Source organism: Embiotoca jacksoni, unplaced genomic scaffold (assembly GCF_022577435.1).
Source record: "Embiotoca jacksoni isolate LCO1_2020_lvr unplaced genomic scaffold, fEmbJac1.0.p SCAF_71, whole genome shotgun sequence".
NCBI classification, from domain to species: domain Eukaryota; kingdom Metazoa; phylum Chordata; class Actinopteri; family Embiotocidae; genus Embiotoca; species Embiotoca jacksoni.
Window position 1 is genome coordinate 1,091,765 of NW_027185427.1, and position 22,651 is coordinate 1,114,415.

Genomic DNA, 22,651 nt, shown 5'->3' on the forward strand with positions numbered 1-22,651 from the left:
GGTGATCAAAGGTCAAGACCACCGTGACCTCAGATTGACCCATGCTTATGAGGGATATAATATATATGGGCTATATCTCAAGAACACCTTGAGGGACCTTCTTCAAATCTGCACAAATGTTCATTTGGCAAGGATGTGGTGTATAAATTAAAAAAGGTCAATGGTCAAGATCAATAAGACCTCGTGTGTCGTTATCTGCCTGTTCCATTCTCGTGAACGCGATATCTCAACAACGCCTTGACAGAACCTCTTCAAATTTGGCATAAACATGGAACTTCACTCAAAGATGAACTCGAATAGTTCTTCAGCTATTTTGTAAAAGGAGACACGAGAAAATGTGCTGCAGAAAACGTGAGATATTAAATCTGGACCAATGTGGGACTGACAGGCCACCAGCTCGACATGCTGATCTCTGAAAACAGGAATGATGGTGGATTTGATGTTTTTTTTAATTCAAATGTTCCCGTTGACACTACGAACTTCAACTCTGTGAAGTTTAGCACTTTCAATAAATAATGGTTGTAACGATGCTGCTATGCATATCTGGGGAGTTAGTCTCTGTGTGGCAGTAACTGTGAGGTCAACACAAATACCAGAGGATACTTGATCTCAACATGCGATGCTAATTTTAGTCTCACTGGACACATCAAAAACATACTATAGCCGATCAGTCCTGTTACCACACACGTCTTATCAGGAGGTTTAACACTATTATATGAAAAAGCAAATAAATGTGCACCTGCTAACGGAGGATATGTGCAGGAGAAACACTGCAGCTTGAGTAAGGGGGTAAAGTAAACTGTTGGAAAAATTACTCAGAGGCTTGGTTCAAAATCAAACACATCGGACATTGTATTCTTGCAAGAAGGAGCAACTACATGCACCCTCAAAGAGAGGTGTCCAGCAGTGCTCCCCCCAGCAGTTCTCTAGCAGGGCTCTTTTCCCCAGCAGGTCCTCTCCTCCGCAGTCCTCTCACAGTCCTTCCTCAGCAGTTCTTCTTCAGCAGTCCTTCCTCAGCAGTCCTTCCTCAGCAGTTCTTCTTCAGCAGTCCTTCCAGCAGGGCTCGCCCCAGCCTGGTTTCCCCCAGCAGTCCTCTCCTCTGCCGTCCTCGTCTTCCCCTTTCCACACAGTCCTCTTCCTTAGGGCAACTTTTATATAGTTGACAAACAGTTGACAGTCACCCCCATTCTTTTTGTATCTGCTTTCGTATGGTAATACAACTCTGTATTACCATATTGTAATTGTAGGCCACAACCTTAACTTTCTTTCCAAAACTCTGGAGCGAGCTATCTTTAACCAACTCTCCTCCGATCTCCACCATAATAACCTTCTTGACCACCAGTCTGGTTTCAACAGACCACTCAACAGAGACGGTCCTCCTTCTGTCTCTGAGCAGCTTCACACTGCTAGAGCAGCCTCTCTGTCCTCTGTCCTGATCCTTCTAGACCTTCTGCTGCATTTGACACATTGAACCACCAGATCCTTCTTTCCTCCTTCAGGACCTCGGTGTCTCTCTGCTCTCTCCCTGTTCTCATCCTACCTCAACGACCTCACCTACCGGGTAACTTGGAGAGGATCTGTGTCTGAACCTTGTCCTCTCACTACTGGTGTCCCTCAAGGCTCCGTCCCGGGTCCCCTCCTCTTCTCTCTGTACACCAACTCTCTCGGCTCTGTCCTTCACTCGAATGTCTTTTCCTACCACAGCTATGCTGATGACACCCAACTGATCCTCTCTTTTCCAGATCTGAAACACAGGTAGCAGCATGAATCTCTGCCTGTCTGACTGACATCTCTCAGTGGATGTCCTCACCACCTGGAAATCAACCTCCATAAGACCGAACTGCTCTTCCTTCCAGGGAAAGACTGTCCCACCCTCGACCTGACTACGACCTTCAACAACTCTGTTATCCCGACCCTGACTGATAAGAACCTCAGAGACACTCGACAGTCAACTCTCTCTTACTGCCAACATCACTGCAACAACACGTTCCTGTAGATACATGCTGCACAACATCAGGAGAAGACGTCCTCTTCTCACTCAGAAGGAGGTGCAGGTTCTGGTCCAGGTTCTGGTCCAGGCTCCGGTCATCTCACGTCTAGACTACTGTAACTCCCTCCTGGCAGGTCTACCTGTTAGTGCCATCCGACCTCTGCAGCTCATCCAGAATGCCGCAGCTCGACTGGTCTTTAACCTCTTAAATACACTCACACTACTCCACTACTCCTCCTGCTCCTGCTCTTCCTCCTCCTCCTCCTCCTCTTCTCCCTTCACTGGTTACCAGTAGCTGCCCGCATCCGTTTCCAAACATTGGTACTTGCGTACCGTGCTGTGAACAGATCAGGTCCAGTCTACATCCAGGACATGGTCCAACCCTCCATCCCAGCCCAATCGGCTTGTTGCTCCTCACTGATCTAAACACTCTACAAAATCCCGACTGTTTGCTGTCCTGTCTCCTAAATGGTAGGATGAGCTCCCCAACGACATCAGGACAGCAGAAACTCTGAACATCTTCTGCCACAAACTAAAAACACACCTCTTCCTCCTTTACCTTGAACAGTAGAACTTTAGTATCTTAAAATGGCACTTACTGATAGAACTTTATAGTTTGGCTTTCTGGAAGAAATTGTATTTTCTTGATTCTTGTTGTTCTAGTTTTGTACCCTCATGGTTGAAATGCACTTATTGTAAGTCGCTTTGGATAAAAGCGTCAGATAAATGAAATTAAATCTAATGTAATGTAAGTAAGATGAAATAACTCCTGTTTTTTTTTCTCTGGTGCATTTCCCGTTTTATTCAGCCGTTCAGTAGGTGGCTCAGAGAGAGAGAGTAGCGCTCAGGAGGTCTGGCAGCTCAGAGGAGTGAGGGGAAAACCCTGGCCTCTCTCAACCGCCGCATGCTTCAGCACTGACATCCACGACGGTTTTGTCAGGCGAAACCACGTCTCACAAAATCTCTCTCACACACACACACACACACACACACACACAGTAGTTGCAGACTTTGCTGATTCATCAATTATTAGCCAGTGAACATTTTCCCCTTCCATGAAAATTGAGATGGTCTGTCAATGTTTCACAGTTTCAGATTTATCATTTACTTTGTATAATTAAATATTTAATTAAAAACAACATCATGTTTTTATCTACTTGCTGCCAATGTGGTTCCTCCAGTTTCCTTGAAACTGTCTTTCCACTCGACCCCATTTCCTCATTGCCATCATCGTCATGCTGAACTCTATTTTGAAAATGACTAAAGACGAGCTCAACGTCAGACACAGTCAGAAGTGTTCACTCTTTCTTCTGAAGACAACACTCACGTTTTCCAGTTACCGCGTCATTGAGGTGCATGAACATGATTATAATTGGTGTAAGAAGGAGGTCAGTCGGGGATATTTACCTCAGGAATCAAATCGTTATAGAGTCACAGATTGCTGATGTCAATGTGGAGGAGGAGCAACAGCAATGCAATGAGTGGAAGCAGCAGAGTAACCGTGTCAGGTCACGCTACATGAATACTTCATCTTAAAAACCTAAAGATCAACATGCAAAATGGGCATCATGTAAAAGCCTTTTTGCATTTATATCTAGACCTCTGTTACTTTAAAAAACAAATTTAAATCATGTTTGTTTGTATCAGAGTTCCAAGTCAGACTCACAAAAAGAACAAAAGAAAACACGAATTAACAGTTTTATTTCATTTAAAAATGCTACTTTAGAGTGAAACCAATGAAGCTTGAATTCCTGCTCCTGTGTCAGTCGTGTGTTAGAGGAACCACAGCAATCAGAAAATACGGGGACGGACTTTTTATGCATGAATTTAGACCCTAAGTCTTTCTGAGCAAAGTGTTCCTTGATTAATATGATTAAAATGGAAGACAACAGACAGTGATTTTAAATGAAAGAATATTATAGTTTACAGTGGATGATTACATTATTATTATTACGATATTACACTCAACAGAAGCCTGCATGAGGCCGGCCACTGAACTGTATAGTGCTGTGCCAAAATACGGTCACGAAATTATTAATTTTGCACCAGTTTGTTTGAGTTATATATTACATAGTTGTACACAAAGTGGATTTTTAGTGTGGCGATTCTGATCTTCTGTTTGGGTGTACTTCGTTCACGGATCGGAGGAAGGGGCTTTATCCTCAACATGTTTTGAAATTCTAGTCCGGTTGTGTCTTGCAGCTTGTGATGATTTTAAGATCAGGTAAAAAATATGAAGTTTCTGTAATCTGATACAATTTGCCTTCAAATGAACCCCGTCATATCATGTCATCAGGAACAGCCCGCCGCGCAATATTCAATATTCAACTTTAAATTATTTTGAGCATCGTCCTTTACATGCTGAGCAGGAGTGGGATCGTCTTCAACACTTCAGTACGTCACCAACAAATACATTCTTAAGACAAAAGCAGCTTCCTACACTACTGTGGAGATATTTCATATCTCCTGGGTGAACTCTGTGTGAACGGACCAGAGGTCACAGATGAGGATGGAGTCAAAGATCAATGTAAAAGAATTCTTTATTGGACATGCAGCGTGGGAAGAAAGTACACAGTTTGCTGGACTGCAGAATTTCTTTGACTTTCTGAGAAAAACGTGAAGCCTGTCTACCCTCCCGTTACAAAGAAGTGGGGGTGGGACGTACATGGATGTCAGATAGCTTCACATAGGTCTGAACATGGATGTTAATTATATATGTTCCTCCAGGGAGAAGTGCAGAGCAAAGGCATGCTGGACATGAGCCCATATGGATAAGTACCGAGCACATACATCCAGCTGGTTTGACTTTGTAAGTCATAAGTCACATTTAATGTTGTTAACAAAACCACATTTATGACTAGCAGCAAGTGTTTCCGGTTTCAGTCTAAAGTCACTTTAATGGTCTCACAACAGTGAAAATATATAAGCTGCTATAATAGTATGTTATGCTATATTAGATGTGTTAATAATAGGTAATGTAATAAATCATAACCCCCCCCCCACACACACACACTTCTTTATAACAGAAGGGGGTAAAGGCTTCACATTTCTCTCACAAAGTTGAAGAAACTTTGCAGTCCAGCAAACTGCATTTCTTCCTGTGTCCAATAAACCTCATCTGTGACCAGTCTGTTAAAAAAAAAAATCCACCACACTTCCAACTGCAATCGTAAAATGCAGTCAAAATATTTGGCTTCCTCTCCCTCATGATGTCGGGCGGTGGTGAGTTGTGGTGGCGGAAATAACATAATGGTTCTCAGACCTGCCAGCTCCAAATGAAAATGTATATGCTGCATGGACGCTGTTCTGCATGAGAACAGGGAAGTTACAGAGATACCATCAGGCTTGTCAAACGGATGTGGACTGTGGAGGGTTTCCAACAAGTACGTAAGGAAACAAAAAACAAAGCCTATCGTTTGATCAAAGCTGACCGACTGACAGCTTCTGACGAAACTGTTTGTTAGTGTTTAGTTTACCCTGCAGCCACACGTACATTAAGCAGGAAGGCCCGAAAGGTTCAAATCCTCCAATTGTTTTCGAATTTAAATTGAAACTGATCTGGTGTGTAAAAGGCTTGTTTGGCACCGTTCATTCCATGTTTCCTGAAAAGCCTGACGCACCGAACCTTTCAGCATTCAGATAAGTTCTACTATTCATCACAGTAACATTGGTGTCAATAAAAAGTGCTGCACAGCTGCAGAATAAAAGCAGAGGTTCATTGTTGTCTGTGCTCCATCACAACTGGATGGTATGTTTCTTCCTTCACTCCTCTAGATGCCAACAAATATTTAGTCACAGAAGGTTCAACTGCACAAATAAATGATCTCAAAATAGAATTTGTCAGATCATTACTTTGTCTCGGAGGGGGGAATCAGAGCTGACCATTTCCTGTAATTCACAAGTGAAAGTTGAACTGGAGACACTGTGAGATAAGAGAAATTGTTCCCGAACAACATCAAACAACAATTTAAAGGATGTTTTCATTCAAATATCACGATCTACACCAGGCAGAAACCAAAATGTGGATGTGGCTGTGATCAGTTTGACATGTTAAGAGGTTTTATGTGCGACATGTGACAGAAGTGCAGACTGATGGCTCTGGAAGAAAAATGCATCATGTTATTACGCTTCAAATTTTTCTGAGAAAAACAATCACAAACACAAAGTGTGCAGAGTCTAATTTAAAAAAAAAAAAACCCTGTGTGGCTGAATCCTGTGCTGACACACTGGGTTTACAGCCTTCTTATACTGCAGTCACTTCTGTACTAATGAAGCACATGTGTCATCTATCTTGTGTTTGGTTTGAGGAAATGGAAATAATTTGTCATGCAGGTTGACATTATTAATATCATATTCAGGTAGGTTTGGTGCTACTAACGTGTGCAGCAGTCAAACAGCAGCAATTTCATGTGTGCTAATGTTCCTGTTTTGAAATCTTTCATTCTTGTGTGTTCCAGTTGCAGCAATGAGCATTTCCTTTCTGGCTCTGCACCCTTTTTTGATTACTGGTATTAATAGTTCTGGACTGTATGTCTGTTTAAGTGTGTTTGTTGGACGTTAAACTTAAATTAGGCAGCTCTGCAGGGACTCTGTGGCTGCTTGTTCCGGCAGGTCAGAGGAACAGAATGAAAACATTCAGGAATGTCCCTCGCAATATAATGAGGGTCACCACCGTTTACATGAAATGATGGCGTGTTAACGCCTCCAGGGACAACTAGTGAGTTAGTGGGTGCTCGTACCTCTGAAGGGATGTCCCAGACCAGCCTCTGTGGGGGGGGCAGCGAGCGGTCCACCTCTCCTTTGCAGTGGCCGTCCTCAGTGTAGCCCAGCTGGAAGGCATCCGTGGCCAACGTGTACTGGAGAAGGAAATTAAATTACTCTTCACATCCATTCTTATGTATGTATCATAACTGTTTTCTGTCTGTTTCTTGTTTGTACAGAAACCCTGAAAGGTCAACGAGGGAAGTTCAGGGGATTGAAGACTCTTTTCACGGTCGGATGCCCAGGTTGTAAATTACAAAACAGTTTTTTTCGCTGCGAGGTTGATTTGCTCACTGAAAAGACTTCTGTAGATGGAGAGGATGCGACAATGAAACCACGTAGAAGTGAGGCTTTGGTGACTACTCCGTACATACCAGCATATTTATATCATTAACTTTGAGTTGGTTGTAGAAACCTCTCCTTGTTATGCTGATCAACATAATATTAATGAGTTTGGAAAACCAGTTGTTTTGTGTTTTTCTTTGAATCCGGGTTTGTTAAAAGCAGTTTTTGCAGCATTGCGGAACATACTGATTCAGCTTGTACAGTATACAGAGAGGCTTCTGCAGAAACCCATAACTCATCTAACCGCATGCATTCTCTCCACTGCTCCGAACATTACTTAGTAAATGATGCACACAGACTTCAGATAAATTTATTACTCATCTGAAGTTTTGTCAAATTTCATATTGTATTCCCACGATAATCAATATTTTATGCATCTACGTTTGTCACAGTTGGAAGTAAACTTGATGACTTTACTGGTGAATTACAAACATAGACTGTATGACATATCCTTAACCATTATAATGATGGTATCATGATTTCTCCAACAACCACATACGTATCTGCCAGTGGGCTCTTTGTTGTTCTGTAACAGCAACATCATGGTAGTAATGCGTCATAACTGTCTGTAAAACATTTTCATATTCTAATCTCCTCTTTCTTAATACAGCCGCTCCTCGGAGGAGGAATCCCTCATACTTCTGAGTGACGCACGTGCACACACACCTCCCAAAGGTGAGCCACTGTAGGTGCATCGGCCCACGAGTGCTCCGCATTCAGCCCGCTCTTCCCGTTCTTGTAGATCACGATGGAGAAAGATTTATCGAACCACCTGGGAAATGAGAGATGGATTAAAAAACAGTCGGTACGTTACAAAAACATAGCTGAGGATCTAAATACTTCTTTCAAAGGACTAAAAATGAAGTACATTTCCTGAATGAAATCTAACAAATCTAACAAAACACAGACTAAAAGTCTGTCGCCATGCCAGCAGTTGTGTAAGATGGCAATTGGGCACAATGGTGCTTTGAGTTAAATGCCAACATTCAAAATGAAACAGGCTTAACATGTGTCTCTGCCCTCAGCATCTCTAATGTCAGTTCTGTGAAGCATTCAGAATACTTTCAAAAGAATTGTCATTATACAAGCAAATAAACATCCATGATAGGCGGTTCACATGCAAGCCCCCAAAAAAACACAAAACGTGGTCTGTGTCCTGAACAATGAGACACACTGCTGCTGCCAAGAGTTTAAGAGGGTCAGAAATAATGAATGAGGACATTCAGATGGAGATGAGGGATTGTAGTTTATACATACAAAGGACAATTTAATTTGTATATACAGCACAAGAGAGATAAAAGTGTTCCAGATGTTGTAAATCGATTTTATTCATGTTCTCTAAACAGAGTAAAAGTTTAAGCATTTGTTTTAATTGTGAAGCTCTGATATGATTCATTAAATTACATTACATTTAGCTGACAGTTTTATCCAAAGCGACTTACAACACACCGATGGTACACCATCAGGAGCAATTTTAGGGTTCAGTGTCTTGCTCAAGGACACTTAGACATGTGGACAGGAGGAGCTGCGATTGAACCACCAACCTTCCAATTAGTGTGCAACCCACTCTACCGACTGAGCTACAGCCTCCATCTTCATCAGGTTGGGAGTTACATTTTACAGCCTATAAGATGATGTGATGATAAGATAATGTGAAAAGAGATTCTGCTTCTGCTGGAGAGGATGAAACAGAAAGAGGAGTGTTTCTGCTGTGACTCAGCTCATAGAGGAGGGGAAAACTTCTAATTTTAGATCTTCCTCTCTCAACTTTGTGCAGGGCTGGAACCACTTCTGTAATACTTCTGTCAATGTGGGAGTTGTAATGTTTTCACATTACTTTCATTCTGGAATGACAAGAAGAACATTTTGTGGGCGTGATATGAGCAGCGCTGCCTCCTCAAAAATTTCCCCTCGGGGATTAATAAAGTAAATACCTACCTACCTACTGTGCGATTCTGTGCTAGGTTATGTTTACAATAATACAACATATATATGCCATATCATATTACTTATATATGGGTCGTATTATCAACTACTAATCTTAAGGTGTAGACAAAAGGCTGTGTATGTAAATGAGAGTGATACTGCTGGGCCAAACCAAAAGGTCACAGGAGGAGGTCTGCAACCTTTGGGGTCATATTCTGTTTCTCTTTGAGGTACTGTGTAAAACCAAAAGGTCACAGGAGGGGGTCTGCAACCTGTGGGGTCACATACTGTTATTCTTTGAGTCATAAACAGGAACAAATGGCTGTCGCGAGAACTCCAGGGGGTGCAGGAAGACAACCACCACCTCGACCAATCAACAAAGGACACATCAACACACATGACTTTTTGGTGTCTGGACTATAAGAAGACTGGGTCAGGGAGAGTCAGGAGGTCAGACTTCGTGAACTGACACATACTCTGTTGCGGTCAGGGAAACATAGTCTGGACCCAGAGCTCTGTAAACTGGTTATTCTGCTGCTGTTAAATAAATATCTTGAAGCCTGACATCTTCTCCTATTGCCTCATTAAAGAACACGCAGGACGCTTCAGACTGCACTGGTTCCTGCCAACTGCAGCCTCCACCAGGGGAAGTCTGCAGGACGCCTTGATAGACCTGCACAGGAGCTACGGGGAGGGTGACTCTTCCCCCTCTCTGACCAAATATGGGCACAGTAGATATTTGACGTCTACCAGTCTGTTAATCAACTTAATTAACAGTTAGATTTATTACATCATATACATAATCTTGTGTGAAGGAGCTGTGGGGTGATGACTGAGATGAGCGTTAATAGTATCGGAGGCAGTACGAGAGACGTTGGATAAAATCTGAGATCATTTCAGGACTCGCAGGAAGCCAAGAAGCACAGAGATCAGTACAAGGAAACAAATCTGTCTTTCCTCTGTGACCTCCTCACCTGTCGTAACACTTCCCGTGGAGCAGAGACTTGGCGTAGCGGTCCAAGTTCCCCGCCGGGTCGTCTCCCCTCATGCCCTGCTCCTCATCGTCCAGGGTCACGAAGAAGGCCGCCCTCTCGATGGCATCCAGGGATCGCTTGTTCACACCAGAGCTGAAGTACTGCTTCCTCATCTGGGACCAAGGGATCCTGGGAGAGGGTGACACACATCATTAATACTCTGATCATGTCTTATCACCAACATATGCACTCAGAGATGTGTGATCAACTGCACAAGTTCAGATCTGTCAATGAGATCTATCAGGATGATGTGGTTCTATCAGATCTATCAGGATGATGTGGTTCTATCAGATCTCTGTCAGGATGATGTGGTTCTATCAGATCTGTCAGGATGATGTGGTTCTATCAGATCTGTCAGGATGATGTGGTTCTATAAGATCTGTCAGGATGATGTGGTTCTATAAGATCTGTCAGGATGATGTGGTTCTATCAGATCTCTGTCAGGATGATGTGGTTCTATCAGATCTATTAGGATGATGTGGTTCTATCAGATCTATTAGGATGATGTGGTTCTATCAGATCTCTGTCAGGATGATGTGGTTCTATCAGATCTATCAGGATGATGTGGTTCGATCAGATCTGTCAGGATGATGTGGTTCTATCAGATCTATCAGGATGATGTAGTTCTATCAGATCTATCAGGATGATGTGGTTCTATCAGATCTATCAGGATGATGTGGTTCTATCAGATCTATCAGGATGATGTAGTTCTATCAGATCTGTCAGGATGATGTAGTTCTATAAGATCTATCAGGATGATGTGGTTCTATCAGATCTCTGTCAGGATGATGTGGTTCTATCAGATCTGTCAGGATGATGTGGTTCTATCAGATCTGTCAGGATGATGTGGTTCTATCAGATCTGTCAGGATGATGTGGTTCTATCAGATCTGTCAGGATGATGTGGTTCTATTAGATCTGTCAGGATGATGTGGTTCTATTAGATCTGTCAGGATGATGTGGTTCTATTAGATCTGTCAGGATGATGTGGTTCTATCAGATCTGTCAGGATGATGTGGTTCTATCAGATCTGTCAGGATGATGTGGTTCTATCAGATCTGTCAGGATGATGTGGTTCTATCAGATCTGTCAGGATGATGTGGTTCTATTAGATCTGTCAGGATGATGTGGTTCTATAAGATCTGTCAGGATGATGTGGTTCTATCAGATCTGTCAGGATGATGTGGTTCTATCAGATCTGTCAGGATGATGTGGTTCTATTAGATCTGTCAGGATGATGTGGTTCTATTAGATCTGTCAGGATGATGTGGTTCTATCAGATCTGTCAGGATGATGTGGTTCTATTAGATCTGTCAGGATGATGTGGTTCTATAAGATCTGTCAGGATGATGTGGTTCTACAAGATCTCTGAGATCAGATGGAACCTGGTCATAAAGAACTTTGCAAGTCAGCAGGATAATGTTTAATTCTATTCTTGATTTCACAGGAAGCTGATGACGAGAAACTAAAACAGGAGAAATATGATCTCGTTAAATCTTCTCTGGCTGCAGAATTTTGGATCAACTACAGGTTTGAGAAGTTTGGACAACTTGACAACAATAAATTACAATAATCTCGTCAGGAAGTGACAAACACATGAATCAACTTTTCTTCATCATGCATGGATGAGATGTTCCTGATGTCCAACACAGAAAGACAGACGACCATCCACACTCACATTCACAGCTACGGTCAAGTGACAATCAGCAGTTCATCAAAAATCAATGCCTGCATGTCTTTGGACCGTGGGATGAATCCTCCACAGAGGCCCCCGCCGGGGTTCAAACACACAACCTTCCTGCTATGAGACGACAGCGACGTCCCAACATCACAAATATGTAATATAAAACCATGTTTCCATAAACTGGAGTGACTTCCACAAACTGAATGCCCCAAAGTAGATTTCACACAGCAGCAGATAAATCATTGGATGGAAACACAATGATGGATGTTTTCCTAACTGGTTCTTGAGTGGACAATGAGACTTCCGGTCTGTCGGCTGCTTCAGTCCAGACGAAAGTCTCAACAACTATTAGATGCCACTGCCAGTTTTGTACAAAGATTATTGATGCTCCAGAGGATAAATCCTCCAGATTAACAGCATAATGAGGCAGTCGCTGTATGTAATTATAAAAATTGTATATACATTTATTAAAAAAAAGGAGTCACGTTGACCATAATTCAAGATATTTTCTCATCATTAAAATAATTAATAGTTGTCTTTATTATGCAATGATATGGTTTAAATCAGTTCTTTAAAAAGTGAAAAATGACCCTCACAAATTCAGATATTAAATGTTCAAAGTTTTTTCTTATATTGTAAACTATTGTATTTGAGAAGCCAGACCCCACGAATGTTTGTTTTGTTAAATACTTATTTTTAAACATGAATTTCTGCAATTTTATTTTGTACCAGTCGAAGTTAAACTCTGAATATCTTTGTGTTTACCACTTCACTCGCAGCAACTTAACTCGATGTGCAGAATGTGGTCGCCTGCTGGAGACACTCACACTAACCTGCTTTTACACACAACTTAGATGTGAAAACACACAACAGGATGCCAACGTGGAAAACACATTTGCTTTGGCTCGACTACAGAAAACAATCACGGTCACTTTATATTTCTGTCACTGAGTGAGGGGATAAAACATCCTAAATCAGTGTGTGTGTGTGTGTGTGTGTGATTGTGTTTCTTTCAGCTGATCTCTTCTGATCATCACATTACATTACATTAATCTGACGCTTTTATCCAAAGCGACTTACAATAAGTGCATTTCAACCATGAGGGTACAAAACCAGAACAATAAGAATCAAGAAAATACAGTTTGTTCCAGAAAGCCAAACTACAAAGTTCTATCAGTAAGTTCCATTATGATCGTCACCACAAACACACTTCAGCGCCAACTGCACAACTCGAACACACACTCTCACTTTCTCTTCAGAGTCGTTATCGTCAGCTTTCAACAGCTCGTCTTATCGCGACGCCGCATCTTAAGACAATCCCGACGCGCCGCCATTTTCTGAGCTCATCTTTCTCTGCCTTTCCACTCCTTCACTCTCTCAACTCATTCGGTTTCTCTTTCAGAATGACCTAAACTCTCCTGCAGTATCACAGCAGCTCATCGAACACACTGTCGAATGGCTTCCTGTCATTGTCTGAACTTCTTGGTACTCAGCTGTACTGGCAGATTACAAAACTGTGACATTGACCTCTGACCTTGTTTATATTGTGGTGAGTGATGTAACTGAACTTGTATGTCACCATGAATCAGAGCATCAGTCAGTGTTGTGCAGTAAAATGTAAACAGACCATAAAGTGTGGTGTGTTCTGGGTACTTTGATGGCACCTGCTGATTAGACTGCAGCTCGGGTGTTTAATTCAGCTCCAGGACCAGATGAAGCACGAGTTATGAAAGTACAGACCTCCGACACGCGTCGCCGTCACCGCTCACCTGGACAGGCGCTGAGCGCCGGTGGGTTTGTGTGCTGTCAGTGAAAAGTTTGTCTGAAGGTACATCTACATTCATAATTGAAGAATTGGACTTTAAAAGTCAAAGAAGTGGATTATTGTTCTGCTTGTCAACCTGTCAAAGTTGGAAAAATACAGATGCCAACCAATTTAACTTAGAAATCCCCAAACAGACAACTTTGTTCAGTTTCAGATGAAGCTGCTTTCGTCCTTTGGTTCCTTTTTTAAACTCAACTCAGCTTTACTTGTATGGCACCTTTCATACAAGCCGGGAGCCCAAAGTGCTTCAAATCAGAGCAACATACACATACGTATGCTTGTTTACTTGTTTGGTTCTTTACAAAAACAAATAAATAAGCATACAAAACAGAAAAATAAGTTTAAAAATAAACTAAAACTAGTGAAAATATAGGATAAATAAAATGAAGCACTTCAAATTGCAACAATAACAACATTTTAAGAATCAATAAATAAAATTCAGAAAAGTAAAATAAACAACAGGAATAAAAACAATAATTAGAATTTAAAATCAGGATGATAAATATCATTAGAAAGCCAGATTATAAAGATAGGTCTTTAATTTCCTTAAAGAAAACGTAGAGTTCAAAACTACAGATCGGAGCCTGATATCACGTAGGGATGGGACACGATGTTAAAATACGTAAATAGTCATTATAATATAAAAAAAAATATTATTACATGCGACTACTGTTCTTCCTTATTTCCCGTTTTCCCCGGCACCCGGTTGTAATGCGTTACTCCCATCAGAATATGGCAGTAATGCACCTAAAGGCGGGTGAATATTCGATTCACATTCGAATAGTTCCCAGCAATTTTCGAATAGTAATTTTACTTGAAATTTGCCCATCGCTAGTATCACTCTCATATTCCTCCCAAACATGAGCAATGAATAATTATTACAATAATATTTCAGTAAATCTAGGAGGACCGTCGGCTCCTACCGGTCTCCAGCAGTGAGAGCTCCCAGTTTCTCCTCTCCAGGTAACGGGGATGACGGCTCCTCCAGGATCCTCTGGATCTGGAACTCGATCTCCCTGGGAGACAGCAGCCGGCCCGCCCGGTACACCCACAGACGGAAATAGCGCCCCCTGTGGTACACTACCACGAACTCGCTGTCCTGCCAGTGCTGGAGCACATCTGCGGAGGAGAGGGGGATTATTCCCGACTCGTCACTCTTTTCTCAAACAGTACATTTTAGTAAATCTACTTTTCTGTAATCAGGGCCTCTAATCAAGTTCTTTCATTTCTGCACTTTTAGAAATTAATTGTTGTTGGGATGCAGCTGTGCACGTCTGTGGAGGTCCAGAATCGCAGTAACTCTGAGCCAAAGATACATTTCTCCAAGAAACAACAGAGGACATGTCGATCTGATTTTTGTTTTTTTTGGGGGGCAGTTAGCCGTTATTTGACAGCACAGTGGAGACAGACAGAAAATGTGTGGGAAAAGACGCAGAGAGCATCATGCAGGAAACATCCAGACAGCTGAGTCCAGCTGCTCAGCCATTGTTTCAGCTGCTGTTGTGTAAAGCTGCTCTCATTTGGACATTTAGGTTAGGTTAGGTTAGGTAGTTACTTTATTAATCTCCAAGGGGAATTTTTTTTGCTACAGCAGCATACAGAAGCAATAAGATAATAATAGAATAATAGAAAAGCAATAAAATAGTAAAATAGCAGTAAGATAGCAGTAAAAAAAATATAAAATGCACAGTATATGCAGTACATACAGTACAGTCTATATCTATATATATTATATACAAACAACCAAGAAACACAGTCAACAGTGTTATTGTTATGTGATTGATTTTGCCAGAGGTGAGTTATTGTACAGACTTATTGCGGTCGGCAGGAATGATCTCCTGTATCAGGAACGATCTCCTGTATCTGGAATGATCTCCTGTATCTGGAATGATCTCCTCTATCTGGAATGATCTCCTGTATCAGGAATGATCTCATGTATCTGGAATGATCTCCTGTATCAGGAATGATCTCCTGTATCTGGAATGATCTCCTGTATCTGGAATGATATCCTGTATCTGGAATGATCTCCTGTATCAGGAATGATCTCCTGTATCTGGAATGATCTCCTGTATCAGGAATGATCTCCTGTATCTGGAATGATCTCCTGTATCTGGAATGATCTCCTGTATCTGGAATGATCTCCTGTATCAGGAATGATCTCCTGTATCTGGAATGATCTCCTGTATCAGGAATGATCTCCTGTATCTGGAACGATCTCCTGTATCAGGAACGATCTCCTGTATCTGGAATGATCTCCTGTATCAGGAATGATCTCCTGTATCAGGAATGATCTCCTGTATCAGGAACGATCTCCTGTATCTGGAACGATCTCCTCTATCTGGAATGATCTCCTCTATCTGGAATGATCTCCTGTATCAGGAATGATCTCCTGTATCTGGAATGATCTCCTGTATCAGGAATGATCTCATGTATCTGGAATGATCTCCTGTATCAGGAATGATCTCCTGTATCTGGAACGATCTCCTGTATCTGGAACGATCTCCTGTATCAGGAATGATCTCCTCTATCTGGAATGATCTCCTCTATCTGGAATGATCTCCTGTATCTGGAATGATCTCCTGTATCTGGAATGATCTCCTGTATCAGGAACGATCTCCTGTATCTGGAACGATCTCCTGTATCTGGAACGATCTCCTGTATCAGGAACGATCTCCTCTATCTGGAATGATCTCCTCTATCTGGAATGATCTCCTGTATCTGGAATGATCTCCTGTATCTGGAATGATCTCCTGTATCTGGAATGATCTCCTGTATCAGGAACGATCTCATGTATCTGGAACGATCTCCTGTATCTGGAACGATATCCTGTATCTGGAATGATCTCCTGTATCTGGAATGATCTCCTGTATCTGGAATGATCTCCTGTATCTGGAACGATCTCCTGTATCTGGAACGATCTCCTGTATCTGGAACGATCTCCTCTATCTGGAACGATCTCCTCTATCTGGAACGATCTCCTCTATCTGGAACGATCTCCTCTATCTGGAATGATCTCCTCTATCTGGAATGATCTCCTGTATCTGGAATGATCTCATGTATCTGGAATGATCTCCTGTATCAGGAATGATCTCCTGTATCTGGAATGATCTCCTGTATCTGGAATGATCTCCTGTATCTGGAATGATCTCCTGTATCTGGAACGATATCCTGTATCTGGAACGATATCCTGTATCTGGAACGATATCCTGTATCTGGAATGATCTCCTCTATCTGGAATGATCTCCTGTATCTGGAATGATCTCCTGTATCTGGAATGATCTCCTGTATCTGGAATGATCTCCTGTATCAGGAATGATCTCATGTATCTGGAATGATCTCCTGTATCAGGAATGATCTCCTGTATCTGGAATGATCTCCTGTATCAGGAATGATCTCCTGTATCTGGAACGATCTCCTGTATCTGGAACGATCTCCTCTATCTGGAATGATCTCCTCTATCTGGAATGATCTCCTCTATCTGGAATGATCTCCTGTATCTGGAATGATCTCCTGTATCTGGAATGATCTCCTGTATCTGGAATGATCTCCTGTATCTGGAATGATCTCCTGTATCAGGAATGATCTCATGTATCTGGAATGATCTCCTGTATCTGGAATGATCTCCTGTATCAGGAATGATCTCATGTATCAGGAACGATCTCCTGTATCTGGAATGATCTCCTGTATCAGGAATGATCTCCTGTATCTGGAATGATCTCCTGTATCTGGAATGATCTCCTGTATCAGGAATGATCTCCTGTATCAGGAATGATCTCCTGTATCAGGAATGATCTCATGTATCAGGAATGATCTCCTGTATCTGGAAAGATCTCCTGTATCTGGAACGATCTCCTGTATCTGGAACGATCTCATGTATCTGGAACGATCTCATGTATCAGGAATGATCTCCTGTATCAGGAATGATCTCCTGTATCTGGAATGATCTCCTGTATCAGGAATGATCTCCTGTATCTGTCCTTGTGACATTTCAGGGTCTCCATGAGGCTCTTTGTCGATACGTTTTGTTTGTTTGTAATTCCTCCCCTCTTTGCATCTGAATAAGACAGGATGCTGCTTGTTGATAAATAATATGTAATAAATGAATAAATAAATACATGTAATAAAGTAACTACCTATCTTGATGACTGAGTATATCCAGAATATCCAATAAACCACAAACTCTGGTACTGATCTGCAGAAACTGAGTGTGTGTGTTTTAATGTTTTACCAGTGTCAACTCCTGGTGTGCGTGTTGTGTTGAACATCCTCTCACACTGAGCAGCACACAGAGGGATGACAGTACCTGGAACACGACTCTGAGAGACACACACACACACACACACACACACACACACACACACACACACACACACACACATTATTAATTTATATTATTCATTCCTTCTCATCTTCTCATATTTCAGCTACCGAAATGGAGTTTGGTTAAAAAAATCTGAAAGCTCCTCCTCAGCTGTGGGTGTTAACATGAACAGAACATGACAACAGTTACATCAACTCTCACCACTGGGACCCTAATACAAACACACATTTCAACATAATGACTCCTGAACTCTGCAGGATGTTTGTGGTCTCACCGGTTTGAGCTCCTCCCGGTTGACCTTGCGGCGGTAGAGCAGCAGGGCCGTGATGGTGTTGCCTGCTCTCGCTGCCTGCACCGAGGTCGGTGTCACGTACAGAAAGTCCTGCATGGTAAAGCAAGAAAGGGGATTGATAATTAGAAAACAAGATCCATTTTGGCTCAACCTTATCTCCAAGATTTGAGAAGTTGTAAAGAGATACAACACATTTAAATTCATCTCTAGAGTTAAAAGGCAGCTGAATACCATCCCATAGTAGTTACTGTTGACCATTATTGGACTTCGGCTCCTCAGGTAGATGTATTCCTCCCACCAGTCGCTCACCTGGAACCAAAACAGGATATTAAAGTTTCTTTCCTCTGTTAATTCCCAACAAACAGGACAAAGCAAATTAAGTAACTTCACAAACACTTGAAGATTTTGTGAATTATTTCTCTTAAAGATTTGAGACATTGCTGGCTGCACACTTAGCGACGCGTTTTCCATCTCCCAGCAGTGGTTGGTCTGCTGGAGAAAGTAGGCGGAGCTAACACAACAGTCCGCTATTCATCTGACCAGCATCACACAGGTGACACTTTGGATGTCTGGGAAATAAGGTGCAAAACACAACTGCAATTACTGCTTATCACCATATGGGCCGCTAGAGAGAATAAAACAGATCTTTTGATGCAAATACTTTTGTACCTTTGCTTAAGTTGAAATTTTTCAAATATAGTGGTACTGTTACTTTTATTTAAGTTAAAGGTCACGGTGGTTTTTCTACCATTGCATAGCAACAGTTTATACATAGTTAGGAGTGTGTGAAAAACCTTATTTGTATTTTCATTGGTTGTCCACACTATTTAATTGAGTTTGAGCATTTATGTTTGATGCATCATCAGTAGCCTGTTTAAAAAAAAAAAAAAATGTATTGTTGGTTATTTTCTTGTAAAATTGTTTGCTGCAGAAGGCAAATGTAGGTTGACAATGCAAAAGCTGCATTTGTGGAAAAACAATAGATATTAAATATGGAGGACGAGCCCTGCGGTGTGTGAAGTCAGGAGGAAATGGTTATATTTTGCTTTTTATTCACCTATTAACATGAAGCGGCAACCAGCAGTGAGGTCACCCGTTGGTTTGGAAACAGCCGTCATGAAACCTTGCGTGCGTATTTCGTCCGTCACCATCTTGCTAGTTCTGAGCAGCTTGGAGCAGGAAGTGACCATATTTGGATGAGCTGAGGGGAGGAGCCAGCGATGGATCTGACTGATCTGATTGGAAACCTGACGAAGCTACGTCCCGCCCACTGTTGTTTTTGCACTGTCACCGCAACACGTCCAACCGGATGTGTGTGAGAGTGTATTTCTGTATGTGTGAATGAATACACTTACATAGTTGGTGGCCCACAGAGCTTTAAGTTTCAGGTAGCGTTGGAGGCGGTTTCCCAGGCTCGACTCAAACTGATTGGCCAAATCCATCATCCGTTTAAACTCTGGATCTGTCAGCAGGGGGCGCACTGACTCCAAGTACTGAGACAGGGAAAGGAAGAGGAAGGACAGTCGTGAGCGGTGCTGTTGGTTAGTGTAAAAGTTATTACATTAGTTAAAGTAGATGAGTGTGTATGTATAGCATGTATATAAATGTGTGCAGGTGTGTGTGTTTGTGTGCATGCTCACCCTGTCCAGTGTGTCTTTGATGACGGGAACAGGCAGGTGAGGTAGAGAGGTCTGATAGCTGTACAGCAGCGGCTTCCTGCTGGAAAATAACCCCACCAGAGTCTGAGAGAAACACAGTCAGAGGTCGGGGACATTTTCAGAGACGCTTTTCGAATATAACAGATGACACATGAATGTTAATGTTAAAACTGCCAGTAAACGCAATCTAAAACCGTTTCTACACAGCAGCCACAGGAGGAAGCTGCGACTCACCACCCAGATTTTGGTGGTGTTGGAGACCCGGCCGTGCTGCTCGAACATCCACTGGTGGTACGAGAGCAGCAGCTTCAGGCAGAAGCGCAGGGCGAGGATGAGGGAGAGCCACAGCAGAGTGCTGAAGAGCAGCGCCGACACCATGGTCTGACCCTGGGCACTGAGAGACACGTGGAGACTGGACAGAGGACAGAGGACAGGGGGAAGACATTTTAACATAACATGTTTCATTTGAACATAAAACCTGTGTTTCTGATTGAGAACCAACTTTTCTCAAATTTAGAATGAATTAAAGATTTTGACAAATTTAGATCTGATAACATATGACTTGAGTTACCTGACCCTAATTTACATTTATAAGCACCATCTAAACATTTAATACATGTTTATAACACTATACTGCAGCTGCATGCAGCTATAAAGATATTGAGGTGTTTATTAATGAACAGTGTTAGTCAGCAATTATAATGTCTCCTCAGGAAACATGCTTTAGATCACTGTGTGGTTTTGTCATTCAGTTAATACACCTGCTTCTTTTTACGGTTACACTCATTAGCAGTTATATCTTCTCACAATTACACTTTATTGTCTTATAAACCCTTTATTTATTAGCATTTATTAAATTTTCTTAAATTGCTTATAAATGATACTAAAGTGGACTTGACAGAAAGTGTTACCAACTAAATATACTCAGTAAAAGCGATGTGAGATACCACAGTGACTTAGATAGATAATGAATGAAAATAGCTTGTTCCAGATTGCTCATGTTAAAACTGACTGAGAAACAAGAGAACAGTTATGAAAGTACAACAGCAACATCTGCTGGCTAAATGAGGAAGTGATATTTTTAGCATTATACAACAGAGGAAACTGGAATTACAGCCTTCCATTCATGTCTGAGACTCATATAATACATGTAGTAAAGCCTTTAAAAGTACCCTCATCTGTGTTCATGTTTGGCCAATAAAGCTGATTGACAGAAGACAAGACTAACGCTCAAACATGGATCCTCACACACATCGTCAACACACAAGATCGACAAAACAACAGTTTGTAAGTTAACACTCAAGATTATCATCATCAATTTAGTATTCAGCTGAATGTGAAATACGATCACAGTCTCCCCTTTTGTTCCCGAGTTATGGTGTTGAATAGCGGAGAAACATTTTGATGTCACAGTGAAATTTAACTTTTGACCTTTTGGATGCAAAATGACCTCATTTTATCCTTCTGGGCCACAAAAACCAGTTCAGTGAACGTTTGTGACAAAAACATTCCTGAGATGAGCGAGAGGTCGAGAACGGGGCCGAAGAATGGACGGACATTTGAAAACATAATTATCCGTGTGATAAAAATAAGAAAAGAGATTTTAATAAAATCTGTAATGATATTATGAGTTATACAGAATTTCACTAATAACATGAAGATATGATAATAAAAAGGTGCATTAAGACTGTAACAAAGTGAAAATAATTGACATTACAATGAAATCAAAACAAATATAATCAAAATGTATTCCAAAATAAAAAACAATGTTATAGCAGAAGTGAATATTAACGCTCAGGGTTGTTTGTAGTAAAGAGCATCCTGAGGTCTGCAGGTCTCTGTAAACAGAAGCGCTGATGCTGGTTTCAGTAACTAAATATGGATTTAGATATGTAAAGTCACATGTTGAGTTATAGTGTTGGTGTCTGGCAGAGCTCCCGGGCTCAATAAAAACCCAGCATGCTACTGTTTACTTTCCATCTCCAGCTTATCTGCTGTGTTCACATATGCAGGAGCGACATACCGTAAAACGTGAAATCTCACTCCGGTATTATCAATATTATCAGGCTTGGATGTGACAGGTGTGTGTGTGTGTGTGTGTGTGTGTGTGTGTGTGTGTGTGTGTGTGTGTGTGTGTGTGTGTGTGTGTGTGTGTGACTACAAGGTAGTCGACGATGTTGTGCCAAAGCTGCAGGTAGAAATTACACAGGGAAGGAAGTAGTGGAGAGTTCAGGCACGAGCAACCGCACCCACAGAGGACTCCGATGACTCATCACCTTCACACGCCAAGAATTTACTATGATTGTTGAAATCAGTCCAAGTTCAACCCTCCTGACTGTTGCTGACACACGGACCTTTAACATGGAGCTTAATGCCCTCTGAAGTAGCACACCTCATTGTGTGTGTGTGTGTGTGTGTGTGTGTGTGTGTGTGTGTGTGTGTGTGTGTGTGTGTGTGTACCTGAGCGGCAGGTGTTGCTGTATCTTGGCGATGAGCCCCATGCTGGGATCCGAGTGCATGTACATGATGGCCAGGATTGCTATGGCGACGAAGAGCCAGGAGGAGGGGCTGGCGGGGAACACTCCTTTAATCACCCGGTTCTGTAACCACAGAAGAAGAAACGGGTATCGTGACCAGTCAAGGGTGTCGTTTCAGGTTACACAGCTCGTTCCTTTCACCTCCAGTAGCTTTACTGTTAATTAATTAGTTAAAATACACATTATGCATATTTCCCCAAAGCTGAACACATTGGTGTCTTTGTTCCTCTTCTAATAATGAAAAGAAAAGAAAAGTACATTCCTGGGTTTGAACTCGTC

At 41.8% G+C, this 22,651-nt stretch overlaps 1 protein-coding gene across 1 annotated transcript in view; it reads right to left on the bottom strand.

Moving 5' to 3' along the window:
• Positions 1-22,651, bottom strand: part of cpt1a2b (carnitine palmitoyltransferase 1A2b) — a 43,810-nt gene that overhangs the window by 13,494 nt on the left and 7,665 nt on the right. Inside the window, exons 3-13 of the mRNA XM_069177293.1 lie at positions 22,296-22,435; positions 20,070-20,247; positions 19,818-19,919; positions 19,533-19,670; positions 18,409-18,486; positions 18,160-18,267; positions 17,793-17,880; positions 14,488-14,683; positions 9,997-10,185; positions 7,763-7,868; positions 6,730-6,846 (exon numbers count right to left, since the gene is read on the bottom strand). Of these exons, the coding sequence (XP_069033394.1) occupies positions 6,730-6,846; positions 7,763-7,868; positions 9,997-10,185; positions 14,488-14,683; positions 17,793-17,880; positions 18,160-18,267; positions 18,409-18,486; positions 19,533-19,670; positions 19,818-19,919; positions 20,070-20,247; positions 22,296-22,435 (1,440 nt within the window). The remainder of the gene's footprint in view (positions 1-6,729; positions 6,847-7,762; positions 7,869-9,996; positions 10,186-14,487; positions 14,684-17,792; positions 17,881-18,159; positions 18,268-18,408; positions 18,487-19,532; positions 19,671-19,817; positions 19,920-20,069; positions 20,248-22,295; positions 22,436-22,651) is intronic.